Here is a 16269-nt window from a genome sequence, read left to right as displayed (position 1 = left end):
TTATTTTTGTTCACCCTATTTATTTTTCACTGTCCTGGCCTTATTTTTATTGTCTACCCAGTGCAATATACGGCAACTTAGGATAATGATGTGAATACTGTGCTAAAGAGAAAACGACGAACGCGCGCGCACACACACACACACACAAACACACACACACACACACACACACTCTCTCTCTCTCTCTCTCTCACTGGTCATATAACCATCACCCTAACCTTGCCCCTCCCCAGTCACAGATTAAATGGATTGAGAGCAAAGGAACAAGAACAGGAAAACACTAGAATAAGTAAATGAAAAAAAAAAAATCAAGCTCTTTCACTACGATGCCATCTTTTAAACTTCATTATTGTTCCCATCCCCTCGTAGTGAAGGAGTTACTGAAGGTCAAAATTTACCTCATCTAGTTCAAAATCTTTCACCCCTGTGCTATATTATATCGTCTGAAGATAGCGTAAAAAAAAAATGGTTATGGAATTGAGGGGGCTAGTCAGTGATATTATACTGTAGTTCTCCAGTAGTCCCCCCACCACGCAAAGAAAACGGAGTGCGTCCTTAACCCCCCCCCAAAAAAAAAAAAACAGCGTGCGTCCTTAACCCCCCCACCGCATCGCTAACAGCTACGCCCTCGGGTATATCATTCCAGTATACTAGGGTGGGTGGTGGGGGGTGGTGGACCGAGAGGATGGAGGTGAGGTGGGGGGCGAAGAGAGTAGAGGTGAAGTGGGGAAGGAGAAGGGGAGTATGATGGTGGGGAAGGAGAGGGGGATATGAAGATGGGGGTAAGAAAGGAAGGAGAGTGAAAGGGTAGAATGTGAGGAAAGAGGAATGGGGATGACTGGAAGGAAAGTAGGAATAAGAAGGATCAGAAAAGGAAAAAGAGAATGAAGAGGGGGGATTGGGGGGACGGAAGAGAGGAAAAGGGGGGGTTAAGGAGGAGGAGGAAGGGGGAGGATCAGGAGGGAAAATGGAAAAAGGGAGGATTTGGAAGGAATGGAGAAAAACGTAGGGGAAGGAGGAATGAAGGAGAGCGAGAGGGTGGAATGGGAGGGGGAGGGGGGAAAGTAGTGTGTGTAGTGATCCCTTATATGGTGGGTGGTCGGCCGGGGTGGGAGGGAGTGAGGACAGCGGGGGATGAGTTTGAATCTCCAGTGACACAGACAGCACACACGGTAGCGTCAGGGAAGAGAGAGGGAGAGGAAGAGGGAGAGGGGGAGAATGAGGGGTAGGGGGGAGAATGAGGGGAGGGGGCGAAGGAGGGGAAGAGGAGGAGAAGGAGGTGGAGAGGGGGAGGGAGGGGTACCGTGCGGTCAGGAGCACAAGTATGCCTAATATATCACCTCTTGCAGCCTCCTTCTCAATTTTTGGTGTTGGTTAATATTCCTGAGGCAAAACTAGTTTCTCTACGCACAGAAGATACTCCCTGATATGATGCGTCAGGGAAGAAAGTGACGGACCTGCCCCAAGTGACGCAGTAAAACAGGCGTCACTTTTATCCTGTGCTGTGCCAGACTTGAGGCACCATTATCCATTGCACTGCCTCCTTAACCTTTAATCCTCTACCAATATCAGACTGTTTTGCTCACCACTGGCGCGCTGTCTCGTTACTAGTATTTATCTTCAGTTGATACTGGAGAGTTACATATCATCATTACAGCACTAATTTACACTATTAGGCTACATGGGGAGAGAGGGATCCAGAAACATGAACACGAAAATTACATAAGTAGAAGTGTGAACTTTTTACTCTAACTTAGCCTAAATTTTAATCTCTCCATCCTGAAAACTGAGTCATTCTAGAACATGATGCTAGTCACGAAGCTGAGCTATTGAAAGGATGTACAACCACTGTATCACCATTACAGCATGCATAGTATTGTTTTATTCCGCCACTGAGTTAAGTGAAAGAAGTAGCAAAAGGACAAATGTCTGGGCTAAGTTAATGTAAAAACACTACAGTAACAGAGCAACCCATGAAATATGAGTCACCATCCATTCCATTCAAATATCACTCCAGCCTTGAAAAGAAAGTTAACCTTTAAAAGGGCAAGGGATTCCCCTAGATATATAAAATCAACTGGCGGTAGTAGAGAGAGAGAGAGAGAGAGAGAGAGAGAGAGGTCCTACCTTTTGAAAAATTAATTGCAATAGCCTAATGCAAAAGAATACAAACAAATAAAAAATAAAAAATACAATAAATAAAAATAGTGTCAAGGAAAGAGGAGTGTGTGAACCGCCTAACCCCACCAGATTACTGATCCTTGGTTATGGGGAGATAGATAGATAGATAGAGATAGAGAGAGAGAGAGAGATTGGGTGTAAGGGGGGGGGAGGGGGATGGCGGTGACGATGCGAAATGGGGGAAAGGCCAAGTGAAGGAACGGAAAATGAGAACTGTGCTACCGGGGCAATGGGGCAAGGGAAAGAGGGAGGGAAGGAGGTACAGAGAGACAGGAAGAAGGAAAGAGAAGGAAGAGTTTGAAAGAGTGGGAAAGGAAGGAAGGAAGGAAACAGAGGAAGGTGAAAGAAAATAAGGGAGGGTGATGAGAAAAAAAGGGGGGAAGGGATGTAAATGAAAGATGAGAGGGAAAGGGATGGAAAAGCAAAGGAGGTCCAGAAGGAAAGGAAGGGGTCTGAAAGAGTGGGAAAGGAAGGAAGGATGAAAAGGAAGAGTGAATGAAAAAAAAAAAAAAAAAAGGATTATGAAAAAATGGGGGCAGATGCAGAAGAAGGATTAGAGGGAAAGAGAAGAGGTGTGACGAGAGAGGAATATGGTTGAGAAGAGAGAAACACGAGAACAGAAAAAAAAAAAAAAAGGGAAAACAGAAAGAAGGTAATGAGCATGAGGGAAAATGAAGGAAGGAGGAGGACGAGAGGGACGAGGGTTAGGGAAGTAATGTGGTCAAGAAAAGGTGGAAGAGGTGAATAAAGGGGAAGAAACGCCATAAGGGAAAAAATAAGAGACGAAAACTGAAAAAAGGGAGGGACAGGGAGAAGGAAGGTAATGAAGGACAGAGGAATGGAAAGAACATAAACATGGATACGAGAGAGAAGTAGATGATAAGGGAGAATAAAGAGGGATGGCACATGAAAAGGATAGGGAGAAGTGAGGAAAAAGAGAGGAGGAAGGGTGGAAAAGAGGCGAGATGAGGAGGCTGGAAGAGAGACTGTCAGAGAGGGAAAAAGATGGATAGGAAGAATGGGAGAAGTAAGGTGAAAGAGAGGGAGAAGGATGATGATGGGGGAAAGCAGATGAACGGAAAGAAAGAGGACAGGAAAGAATGGGAAAGAGAAGGACGACCAACGGACAGCGGAGGTGAGGGGGGGCGGGAGGAAGGACAGAAGGATGATGGAGAAGAAAGGGAAAGAGGAGGTGGTGGGGGAGGGGGGGAAGAGAACAGGAAGGGGGAGGAGAGTAAAGTGGTGGTGGGATCTGCATGTATTGGGTTAGGTTGGCCGGGACCGTTACTGGAGCCCCGGTACAAGCCCCAGTAACACCTGCCCGGTTCACAATTCCAAGCGCACTGTCAACAAGAAACCGTACTGGGATTGAGGACGCAAAAATCTAACCCATAAACAACAACACATGACCGCATCATCTATCTCAATTCAGGGACGGTACTCCACATTCGCGAGTTCAGAGCTATGCTACCTGTTCAACGTCGTAATATCAAAATGTTTCAAAACTTACAAAAGAAACGTATAAGAGAACGCAACGGACTTGTACAGAATTCCCCCGGCTTTTTATGAACGTGTATTTCGCTCCCGGAGGACTGACAGAACGAAATTTATTTCATACAGCTTACCTGAGGTTTACGATCCGAGAGACGAGAGGAGAGATCGAACCGCACAAAACACACCCACCTCAGCCAAAGTACAACTGACACGCCGCTCCCAGTTTCTGTCGAGTGTCGACTGCGGAGGAATCTGGTGCTGCCATCTGTTGCTTCCCTTAGTCATCACCCCAGCCACTCACCACACACCGCCACCGCCACCACCACCACCACGCGTGCCGCAAAAATCACTGATCACTACAAGCACATGCACAAAACCAACCATTCACACATATATACATGCATAATTACACACACACACACACACACACACACACACAAGAAGGATCACTGCCCAACAAGAGTCAAATATGTGACTTTGCCGTGTGACCTTGACCTTTAACCGATTGCTCTCAAAGCGAATGACTTCATTCTCTCCTGACCCTTAATTATTCAACAAAATTTGGTAGAGATCAAATCAAGACTGTCGGAGTTGGCCTTGTCATGTGACCTTGGCTTTTGACCTTTTCCTGTGACCTTGACCTTTGACTGATTTTTCTGGAAATCGAATTCCTTTACCTTAACCTTACCCTGAAACCATCCACAAAGTTATGTCTACATCAGATAAAAACTGTCCGAGTCGGCCTTGCTATGTGGCCTTGACCTTAGACATACTGTTCACAAGATCATGGGGTCAGTCCCTCAGGAGACCCTCAACACTTTCACCAAGTCTGACCCAAATCAAAATAGCACTGTATTAGTTATCTTGCACACACACGCATATAAACAGGTCGAACTTTGGCCTTGCCCTGTGATCTAAAACCTGGACTATTCTTAAATCGAACGCCCTTTTTGATACATCACCATCAACACCCCCCCAACCAAGTTTGAGCTTTGATCTATCATCATTATCATCATCATCATCATCCAGACCTCCTCCTCCTCCACCTTACGGTGGGGTAATGTGTAATCCAGAAAACCAGGGGGGAAAAAAAATCGAATGAGATGCTAACCAATATTTACCCAGTTGAATGCCCCACACACCCACTCGTGCATCACTCGTCCACGAAATCTTGGCACCACTGGAGAGATATAACTTATTCCACACGCAGCTTCTCATCAACTTATCCGACAAAGTCAGTCCCACTACTGTCAAATTAAAAAGGTGGGCGCCAAACACTGGTACTCCTCACAAAATTCATCCAGCCAGCTCGATCTCTTGTCAGTTCCCCAGCCTCATCAGTTTCCATATCTCAATTTCTCATTCACTCCTTTACCGTATCTATCCACCTTCTTGGCGTACCACACCTCCTCCCGCCATCACACTCAATCAGAAATACCCTTTTCACCATTCTGTTCACATCCATTCTTTCCACATGACCGTATCATCTTAGCACCCTCTTTTCAACTTTGTTGTCTAAATCGGATTCTGAAACAGTTTGTTAGGTCAAACTTTGACATAGTCCTTTCACCATGACCTTTGACCTATTATTCTTAAAAAAAAAAAAAAAAAAAAATCATCTTGGCTGCCCCTCTACCCCTCCACCAAATTTGCTTAAAACTGAATGAAAACTGTTCAAGTTATTTTGTTCACAGACAGGCAGACAGACAGACGTCGATCAAAACATACCGTAACACTCGCACTCGCTTCGCAGGCGTGGGTGTAATTATAGGAAAATAATACGCTCGCAAACGCGGTGTAAATATCTATTTATTCAGCATATTTCACTGTCATTACTAACATCATTATCATCGTTATCATCACCCTGCTCGTCAGCGCCATCATTTACGTCAGTATCATTATCGTTACCATCGTGATCATCATCATCACCATCTTTATCATCATAAATATCAGCACCATCATCATTATCATCATCAACAACATCATCCCCATCTTAATCATCAAAATTATCAACACCCTCATCATCATACTGATCATCAGCCTAACCCTTTTTCCCATTTTAAGTAGGACGAGGATATCAGGAAGAAGACTCATTCATATATATATATATATATATATATATATATATATATATATATATATATATATATATATATATATATATATATATATATATCTTTCGGGACATGAATCAAAGGAAAGAAAGTCCAGACTCCATCTCCTCAGCTTCATCGCAGAGCTTCGAGGCTGCTTACACGTGGCCAGTACAACAACTTGGGTTCCAGTCGTCAGTTCCCGCTCCTTTTAGTCACGCAGGGAATACGTGGGTAGTTGTCATTTTTCGCCACAGTCCCTAGGAATACCATTTTCTTAACGTATAACTTGTCAAGAGATAAAGATACACAGACAGATAGACAGACAATCAGACAGATAGATAGATAGATATAGATAAAGAATAAGAAATCCAGAGAGAGAGAGAGAGAGAGAGAGAGAATTACCCACTAAACCCACCTCATAAATAACCACTCATTATCGATAACTAGCAAGCACCACTCTCATATACCTCTGTTCTCGCGACGCACGAAAAAAATGGAAAAAATATATATAAAAATAATGAAGAAAACACACATATAAACAGGAAAAAAAAAGGCTCCAACGCGAAAATCTCACTCTCTCTCTCTCTCTCTCACACACACACACACACACACACACACACACACACACACACACACACACACACACACACACACACATAATTACCGACACTGGCGCATGACGGGATCGGGAGAAGCATAGAGGTAGGAGTACCTCTATGGGGAGAAGGATGAGAGGTAACGGTGGGTGGAAAAGGTGGTAGTGAGAGAGAGAGAGAGAGAGAGAGAGAGAGAGAGAGAGAGAGAGAGAGGGAGAGAGAGAGAGATTCGCAACACAATTCTATCAACAACTACAGGAAATACACAAAAACAAAACTTCTGTTCTACCTTCACTGATGTATGATGGACTGCCTACAGAGGGGGCAGAGAGGGGACCGTGCGAGACAGGCAGAGAGGCAGGGGGCATGGAAGAGGTGGTGACAAGGGGTGACACGGCCCCCACTACCCCCCTTCACCCCCTCCAGGCACACGGGGCACGTCGCTCCCTCCTCCGCCTCCTGTAAAGCGGGTGAGAGAGTGGGGGTGAGGCTAAAGGGGAGTGAGAACTGGGAGGAGGCTAAGGGGATGAAAAAGGGACGGAGAGAGACTAAAGGGGTGAAGAAATGAGGAGATGAAGGTAATAAGCTTCATCACACGGCTAGTTATCATACAGCACGGTAGCTAATGAACTTTGGTGTTTCTCTAGTTTTGAAGAGATTTTGCTTAACGTTTTGATATTAAGCATTTTCCATTGCTAGTGGGAAAATTGGTTTTAGATTTAAAGTTTCCTCTAAATCGTCTAACAATACCTAAAATGAAAGAATATATATGAGGGAACATGGCTCTGAATAAATATGTGAACAGTGAATTAACAATATGAGGAAACAGTCATATCACAATGTGATATGCACAGTTGCTGTTGTTGTTGCTTAACCCCGGACTGGTTGACCGAGCAGACCCGTCGACCACAGGTAAGCAACTGCTTCTGTGAGGTCGTCCTATAGGTATAGTACAGTACATATACAGTGTGAGGATCCGGCAACCCCTTTTGGTGGACAACGCCTCACCAGGATAGGACTAGGGTCCTTCCCGCGGCGAGGTGCAGGGCTATATGAGGAAGTTGAGTTCCCGGGTGGACGCTGTAGCTGTTCCCCCAGGGTGCACAGCACCACCACGTGTAGGCTCCTCGTCAGTGCCTATATGGACGGTAAATCTCTTAAGACAGAAGTGCCAAGGAGTCTCCTTAGGCCTCCAGAACACGATGTCAGGTGCGCAAAAGGTGTGGTGTGAGGAGAGCAAAAAATGCCATGACCTGACCTGCGTGGTTGGCCGCCTGCAGCGTAGTGCCAGTGCCGCCCTGGTGGCACTGTGGCCCTGCATCTCCGCCGCTGCCGCCGCCACGGGAGCCGCCACGTTGGTGTATACCGCCACTGCCACCACCCAGGGCCGCCGCCACGACGCTCCCGCCACTGCCATGGCCGCTGTCGACGCTGCCACCGGAGCCGCCCTCAACGCTGCCCACACCCAGAACTCCTCGCCCTCGTCCACCCCCGCCCGCACCACCCATTCTGATACTGCAAACATGCCCATACTGTTATTTAAGCACCTTTTATTCACTCACCATCTCTCTCTCTCTCTCTCTCTCTCTCTCTCTCTCTCTCTCTCTCTCTCTCTCGTCTGTGTCCTCATTCAAGGTAATTATGAAGTAAATAAGTGAGGTGCCCGCCTGGCTAGAACTGGATGAACGAGATGAAGTATGAGTAATCATTATCATTTGGGAAATTACTCTCTCTCTCTCTCTCTCTCTCTCTCTCTCTCTCTCTCTCTCTCTCTCTCTCTCCTGTTTTCAAGTTGCTGGTGATTACGAAGAGGAAAAGTGGAGTGCAAGACGAATTGGTCAAATGGTCTCAAAATTGCTCTCATTATCTCTGTCTACCTGTCTATCTATCTATCTCTCACCGGTATCCCCGAAGCTAGTCACGAAGAAGTAGAGTAACGTGGCCACCACAAACACAGGGTGTGGGTTGGGGTTGACCTGTGCTGCCCTTAAAGACGTAAACAACACCATGATACACGAGCTGGCCACGCCCTTGCCCATCCGACCCGCCGCCCACCACACCGTCAGCCCGCCCACGCCCATACCCGCGCCCACGCCCACCCCTCGACCCCACTGCCTCCTCTGGAAATGCCGAGAAATGTTAGATTATTTAGGTGTGCCTGAGGACGTAAAGGTTTTTTATTATTATTATTATTATTATTATTATTATTATTATTATTATTATTATTGTTACTATTATTCCCACTACTACCGGCACTAGTAATACTACTACTACCACTACTACTACTACTACTACTGTTCCTACTACTACTACTACTACTACTAATACTAATACTATTTCTGAATATAATTTTGAATGATGAGTTGCTTGAGGGGGTAAAGTGTTTTAAGTATTTAGGGTCAAATGTTGATGTGGATGGAAGAATAGATGCGAAGTGAAGTTTAGAATGAATGAAGTAGGAAAGGTGCTGGGAGGAATGATAAAAGTGTTTGGATGTCGTTCGCTTAGAATGGATGTACAGAGTTATATGGGGCTGAAACGTGGAATGTGGGTGTAGCAGAGAGGAAAAGTTTGAATGTAATGGAGATGAGGTGTCTGAGGAGTATGTGTGGAGTGACGCGTATGGATCGAGTGAGAAATGATGAAGTGCGAAGAAGAACTGGAGTTGTTCGGGAGATGGCAGATCGAGTTGAGCAGAGGGTGTTGCGATGGTTTGGGCATATGGAGAGAATAGATAATAAGCGATTGTTGAAAAAGATAACTACTGTAGATCTGATGTGAGAGGTGTAAGGCTGAGAGGAAGACCATGAATAGGATGGATGGACAATGTGAAGAGAGCGTTGGATGCGAGAGGGATGTCTGTTGAGCAAGGAAGAGTGGCTGTGCGCGACAGAAATAAATGGAGAGAAATTGTGAATGAGTAAATGATGACGCAGCCCTGAGGGGATATTCTCCCGCATTTGGTCTAATCAGCTAATCAGGTCAGATGCGGGTAAGGGGATGGGTCTATTATGATGTGGCAGGGGTAAACCAGCTCTGCTGTCAGGCCCTGCTGCGGATGTCACTAATTGCATTGCGCAATTGACCCTCGTGCGGTGTGGTGCGGTGAGGATCTGTCCCTTCTACCCTTTGGGGCTAAGATGCGAATGAATGTGTTTGAATGGATGAGTAAATTGGGCGTGTGTCGTCCTGTCTCGGCTACCTCCCTTTCCTTGGGGGAAGCAGCCTAGGTATATAGATAAATAGACTATTCCTCACTCCAGGCTTAGGTGGGAACAAGAGACTGCAATGATGATGATGATGATGATGATGATGATGATAATAATAATAATAATAATAATAGTAAACATGAAGAAAGAGACGACTTAAATTATACAAAGATGACAAAAGGTGAGGAGAAATGCGTCACGCCACACATAGATGAAAAAAAAAAAAAAAGTCGAATAAAAACAGACAAGGTTACAGATACATTTGAGAGAGAGAGAGAGAGAGAGAGAGAGAGAGAGAGAGAGAGAGAGAGAGAGAGAGAGAGAGAGAGAGAGAATCACTAAACACTTACATAGAGGGCGTGGAAGACGTAGAGGATGAGGGTGTAGAGAAGGAGGGTGTGGAGAGCTGTCAGGGGCGCCTCTGGGACCACCACGCCCTCCACCATAAGAAAGAACACAGCCTGGATATATGAATAGAAAGACAGATACATAGGTAAACAGATATATCGACAAAATTAAAGAGTAAATATTGCAAATCAGTGTGTTTTAAAAATGTGTATTAGAGAATGAGGGTGTAAGTGTACGAGAAACACATTAGAAAATGTATCAGTGCCCGATATTTCTTCAAAAGCAAGAGTATAATTCAGTTTTTCATTAATATTAAAAATGCAAGTAAATCAATTAAATCATACTCACACACACACACACACACACACACACACACACACACACACACACACACACACACACAAACCTGATTAACAATGGTACTCAGGCCACGAAGAGACACATAGGCACGGTGCAGGACAGGCAAGCCACGGCAGGTCAAGGTGTAGGGGAGGAGAGCCACTTGCAGGAGTCCTAGGGCAAGCTGTAGGACGAGACGGGCGGTCCCTTGTGCAAGTTGTAGAGCGAGGTTACCCGTCCCTTGCACCACATGTAGAGCAAGATGGCCTATCCCTTGTAAACAACTAGCACACCACCCCACACACCTGTATTGGCGAAGAACAGGGAAGGAAGTTAGTTTTGTGTAGAGTCGCCCTAGGAAGTGACGGCAGAGTATCAAGAAAATTTCGGTCAGCGATAATGCACATACTCTTCCCTACAACTGTACAATGTGAAATCAATTATGTAAAATTGTTACAGAAAACAAAAGTAAATACCAAAGTACCTGTATATATATTCACCAAGTTTTCATTGAACGTATGGCAGTGCATGGCGACCGAGGCAGTCTGAAACTCTGCCATCACTTCTTGGGGCGACTGTACCGTACTCGTCTTGTTGAGGGTAAAAATATGTTTGATATATTTAAGTGGATTGGCCTTTAGAAGCACCATTCCCTAGTGTTGGGGGTTGGAAAAAGAAGCTAAGGAATAAAATAACATTCAGGACAGATTAATAATCTAAACTATATCTATCTAACCGACTAACCCACTACATGAATAAATAAATAAATAATAAGATAGCATAGAATTTCACATTTTACCTCTTCGAGATGCAAGAGGCCAGGACTACGCCACCGTGATCGACTCCAGACCTTGATATCACTACGTGAACGAAAAATCTTTAGTCCTCTCCGGGAATGCCATGTATTAGTAGTAGTTGGAACCCCAGGCTCATCTGAATGTGAACCCAGTGGACTGCAGGCTGAAGATGCCCTCCTTTTGTAGTTCACCATCCCCGTTTCAGGAGATAGGGAAGGAGCTGAGGGACGTTTGTATAACCGGGCAGCAGAGCCGACCAGCTACATCGGTGCCGCCACACGAAGGCGTCCCTCTCCAGCATCGCCATATCCTCTACAAAGCAAAGATGTCGAGCAAAACAAACAGATGTATTTCGTATTCCTCGTCATATTTTGTTATTCCAATACACCACCAAATACAGCACAACCTTTCCAAAGTTAAACGTACACAAAAGAGACGGGTGATTACAGATTTATAAATAAGACGCCTCCGTGCAAGCTATTTCCAGTGACATAAATGGACCTCCACAGAAAACTTAAGCTTGTATAAACGTAGGAGCAACAATTATATTCTCGTTATATCCTCATCATGATTTTTTTTTTTTTTTACTTACTCCTTGTTCCTTACTCGTTTCCTCTTTTTCTAATGTGCACTGAAGGTTATCAAAAAGGAAAACAAAAATGAAAGAAATAACAATGCCCAACCTGACTTTCACCATTCCTTGTAATAACAGTTAAAACTTCTCACAGTTATATCCACCAGCTCAGGTTCTCATCTCACTGCACTTCTTCACTACATATCTATACCATGTTCCTCTCTACATCTGATTTCTACAGCACACCTCTATTTCTTTCACGTAACACCATCAAACACCGATATCACACACGCTAACACACTCAAGCATCAATATTACCAATCAACTACTGTACCAAGGAGAGAGAGACAGAGAGAGAGTAGCCTACGTGATCACCCAACTTCCCTTGACCATATTTCAGTTATACACCCACTCACAACTCATTTCCAACCCACCTATGCCCCCCCCCCTCTACTCCCACCAATAGCTCCATACACTGCAGTTATACGCACACTCCCACAACCACATCCACACCCCAACACTCCAGCTGTACAACCACCCCAACCATTCTACCTCGTATACGTCCACCCTACACCCATTTCACTCCCACCCACACCTCCACACTATAGTTATACACCCACAAATCCACTCTACTCCCACTCTCTCCACTCCACACTGAAGATACACCCCAAGTCCCGCTTACACTCACGCACATCCACCTACTCTTCACTTTATACACCCAATCTCCTCCACCCACATGCCAGTTATACACCCACTCTCCTCCACCCCACTGTAGTTTTATACCCACCCACACCCATAATCTACCTCCACCCACTCCATCCCTTCACATAAGCGTCCAGTTTTCTTCCAGAGTTGTAACCAAGATTTTTTGGCAAAGGAAAACGAGGGAGGTGTTTCTTTTTTTACGCATGGAGGGGAAACCGTAGCACTTTCAGGCACTGATGGCTCACTCTCAGCTGAATAAAATCGTCTGGCGTTAACTAGAAGAGAATACTAGAACTGTACAGACCATGAGAGAATTTATGATGAAATTAACAATCACGATTCCAAGCCTCCCTCTCGGCTGAACAAACTCGGCTGACGCCAGCTGGATCGCTGTACTGGAGTTATCATCATCACCATTAGCATCATTATCATAATGTTTGGCGAATTTTACCAAGATTAACAATATTTTCGCAGCTTTAGTGCTTAAGTTTGCAATTTTTTTTTATAGATTTTGGAAGTAATCTACACTGTCACACGTTTTGGGAATAAGATTATCAACGTGCAGCTGCTCACGCACCTCCAAGGTTATGCACCAGTTCTTACCCCGTCAGGAGGGCCAGAACGCCACGAGATAGGCACAGAGGGGAGACGAGGGGCATCTGAGGGGCGAGGGCACGAGGCAGGACCAGCGTGACGTAGCAGAGGGCAGCAGGGGCCAGCAGGAGGGGGTGAGGCCGTAACAAGAACAGCAGGAAGGGCAGGGCCAGAAGGAGCACCAGCCAAGAGTACCCTGGGATGGCCACCTCGTGCTGCTGCTGTCTGCTACCTGTTGTGTTGTGCCAGTCTTTAGTTCTCTCTCTCTCTCTCTCTCTCTCTCTCTCTCTCTCTCACACACACACACACACACACACACACACACACACACAGCAACGAAGGTAAGATCAGCAGCAACATCACCCAGCAGTATCCTGTGATGGCCACCTCCTCTTCCTGCTGCTGCTGCTTCTGTTCTCTGCTGCCTGTTTTTTTTTTCTTTGTACCGATGTTTAGTTATGGCTCGTACCTCGCTACACCACTTCCTCATTATGGCATACTTCTGATTATAACCCTCATTACAGCCCCAAATCATAGCCCTTATTATCGCCCTAAACCATAGCCTTCACCTTTTACTAAATCTCACATTTCTTGGTTCCTTATAAATGTAACCTCTCTCTCTCTCTCTCTCTCTCTCTCTCTCTCTCTCATTATTGCTACCTGGTACCGCTAGAGAGCTTTATTCAATCTATGAGAGTTCCCTATTATTGAAAGCCACAGAATCAACCTCCTCTAGTCCTGCAACACAAGGACTTCATTATTAAGCGTGGGTAACCGAACACATGATTTTATTCAGCTCAGGAGATATCGTAATTAGTGGAGGAAAATAAAAATTTGGAGATTTCTGCGTATGCTCCCCCTCCCTAAACAAGAGTGAAATAGAAAATACAAATAAATACAAATAAAAAGGATTATGCCGAACCATCCACAATAATACGTATCGCCCGATGAATATTTGCAAGATCTTATCATACCCTGCTCACTTTAACTCAGCCTAAAATTGCCATTCTTCATCTTGAATGCTAAGTTGTAACAGTAGATAAACACTAGAATATAATGCTACCCACGAAACAATGCTAGAGAATGGGTGTAGAGCTGTAGCATTGTCTTTCCCTGCCACTGAGCTCCGTGAAATACGCTGCAAAAGACGAAACTGTGCCACATTAAGGTGAAAGAAGGTTTAACAAAACTACAGGCCTGAAATATACTGTTGGCTTCAAAAGTTCAGTTTCTCCTGCACTACCTCACATTACTGTATGTGTAGGTAAACTTGCATGCAGTCATTTCGCTCTGTTTTGTTAGTTAAGCAGATGGCCTTAACTAACCGTCATTTTCACCTATGCAAACTAATATACTTGAGTTACTGGGAGACAGGAGAAAATCCGCGTCCACACCAATGCTTGCTGGTGCGGACTAGTTATGTATCACTGTAATCCATAGCAGTTCTCGCCTTCACCCGCCCGCGCCAGCAAGCATTCAGTGTGGACGAACCCTAGTGGAACTTCTAAAGCCAACGATACAAATCCACATTACTCACCTCGCGGCATGGTGTGGTGCGAGGAGGGTTGGCAGTGCTAGCAAAGCCTTGAGGACCCTGAGGAGTAGCCTGGGTGCGGAGTAGTAGCTGGTTACGGCGGGGACGAGGACGAGGCAGTACAAAGCCACCCCCGTCACCACCCTGCCCAGCCCCCACCCACACACACGAATCAGGATGGGCGCTACCAGTACACCAGACAGCAGGCACCCTGGTGGGGGATGGGTATGGAAGGAGAGAGACACTGATATGGGAAGATACACATACAGATTGATAGAGACTGATATAGGATTTCAGAGTCGAAGATATAGAGTACCCAGTACTATTTAGCATGAAAACGGTAAAGTAAAAGCCAATCCTGCATAAACCTGCTCGAGACACAGGGGTCCTAGGACTGCCTAGCTTTAATTTAAAACATGTTGGCCTTTTAGAGGGTAGAAGTTCCCCTTAGCTGAATGACACCTAGCAGCAGCAAGGATTAAATTGCCTTCACATGTGGTTACCGGCCCTCTAAAGAAAACTCCCAGAGGTGGTTTGTTAATGCCTGGTGATGTTAGGATACGCTCGCTACATCTTCCCTATACAAAACTAAGGACACCCCAGACATTCACCTGCAGTACCGTGCCGCACCTCCCTCTGGAACACCACCGCCCGCCAGCGACCCGGGTTACGGTAGGGTGAGGGCAAGGGCATCACAGCACCTGCAGATGGAAGAACACGGCGTCAGTATCATTAACAGCACTTGTGTCGTCACTATTATCATTATCATCATCACCAATACATCAAAGAGTGACAGTTCTCGCCCTGCTAACGCCTTTGAAAGATAATGTTTGATGTGAATGGGATAATACAATATACTGACACTGAGGACGAACGCCGTGACAGGTTAAGAAGCAGAGTGAATGTAAACCCGAGTGGTGGGGAAGGTGGCTAACAAACGATAAAACTCACTGACAGAAGCAAGGAGAGATGAACATGACAAAGATTCCACCTCCACCCCCTCCCCACCTTCATTAACACGGCTACTGACGAAATGGTTAAGCTCACACATATGAATAAAAAAGCTGATAAATCACAATGCATGAACCATCAGTGATTTGATGGATGTCCCATTTGCTGGACACTCGCTTTTATATATCCAAACTTTCCTCTTTTGCTTGAGTCCTAAACACGTTTTTGTCACATAGAAACTGCGATACTAAGATTATAAAACGCATGAAACTTGAAACTGTTTCTAAGCACTTCAGTCTGGGAAGTCTTTCTATCATCATCATCATCATCATCAGGACCTCCTTTCCCACCCAAGGGCAGGATGAGGAGTAGCACGTCCAGACAGCACAAACTTGCCCAATCTATCGAAAATTAAATAAATTGTTTGACAGAAATCAGAATTAACCAGAATGTGGAGGTGCAAAATCCTACAAACACAGAGGGTATTTACCGTATTTTTCAGCTCGTGTTTGCGATGCTTAGTTGATATTTCAGGTGATGCATGTAACGACTAACGAGGTGAGAACATATTCCTTACAAAACTTAAGATCAAAAGGGCAGGCACACAATAACCAAAATTAGATGATTGCTTCATGACGATTTAACACCATCGTATGGGGAAAACTCATTAGTTATTGCTTTTCAGAATATTCGGAGTTCATATTCCATCCTTATGACTGCTCAATAAACATTACCCTTGATCTACGAAGAGGGTAAATGGTTCATATACTGGCAACACCACCGATAAACTCCAATCCCAACGCGACTACTGCCATCTGCCAAAAATCAGCTGCCAACACTGTGAATATAAC

The 16269-nt window shown here is 45.1% G+C and overlaps 2 protein-coding genes across 5 annotated transcripts in view; both read right to left on the bottom strand.

Annotated features, from left to right (window-relative positions):
• sigmar (Tumor necrosis factor alpha-induced protein 8-like protein sigmar) overlaps positions 1–3858 on the bottom strand; it is a 56026-nt gene extending 52168 nt beyond the window's left edge. For 2 of the 3 annotated variants that reach the window (XM_080282231.1, XM_080282232.1), the window contains exon 1: positions 3807–3858. The gene's annotated coding sequence lies outside the window, so the exon portion shown is untranslated. The remainder of the gene's footprint in view (positions 1–3806) is intronic. The other variant, XM_080282233.1, reaches the window with a different exon arrangement.
• A 1614-nt stretch (positions 3859–5472) lies between these two features.
• On the bottom strand, positions 5473–16224 carry LOC145412111 (uncharacterized). 2 transcript variants are annotated; one of them, XM_080282029.1, is made up of 9 exons: positions 16153–16224; positions 15079–15168; positions 14471–14678; positions 10331–10568; positions 9927–10037; positions 8268–8487; positions 7626–7882; positions 6657–6826; positions 5473–6028 (listed from the first exon to the last, which is right to left on the bottom strand). In XM_080282029.1, exons 2-8 carry the CDS (start codon positions 15158–15160, stop codon positions 6659–6661), a joined length of 1284 nt encoding a protein of 427 aa, XP_080138155.1. In that variant the 5' UTR covers positions 15161–15168; positions 16153–16224; the 3' UTR covers positions 5473–6028; positions 6657–6658. The 2 variants fall into 2 exon arrangements, with proteins under 2 accessions (XP_080138155.1, XP_080138154.1); XM_080282028.1 differs by having other exon boundaries at positions 15909–16218.
• Positions 16225–16269: the final 45 nt, after the last annotated feature.

Source organism: Coenobita brevimanus, chromosome 92 (genome assembly GCF_032717465.1).
Source record: "Coenobita brevimanus isolate Jiangsu-jjx chromosome 92, ASM3271746v2, whole genome shotgun sequence".
NCBI lineage: Eukaryota > Metazoa > Arthropoda > Malacostraca > Decapoda > Coenobitidae > Coenobita > Coenobita brevimanus.
This window is presented reverse-complemented; position numbering and strand designations above follow the sequence as displayed.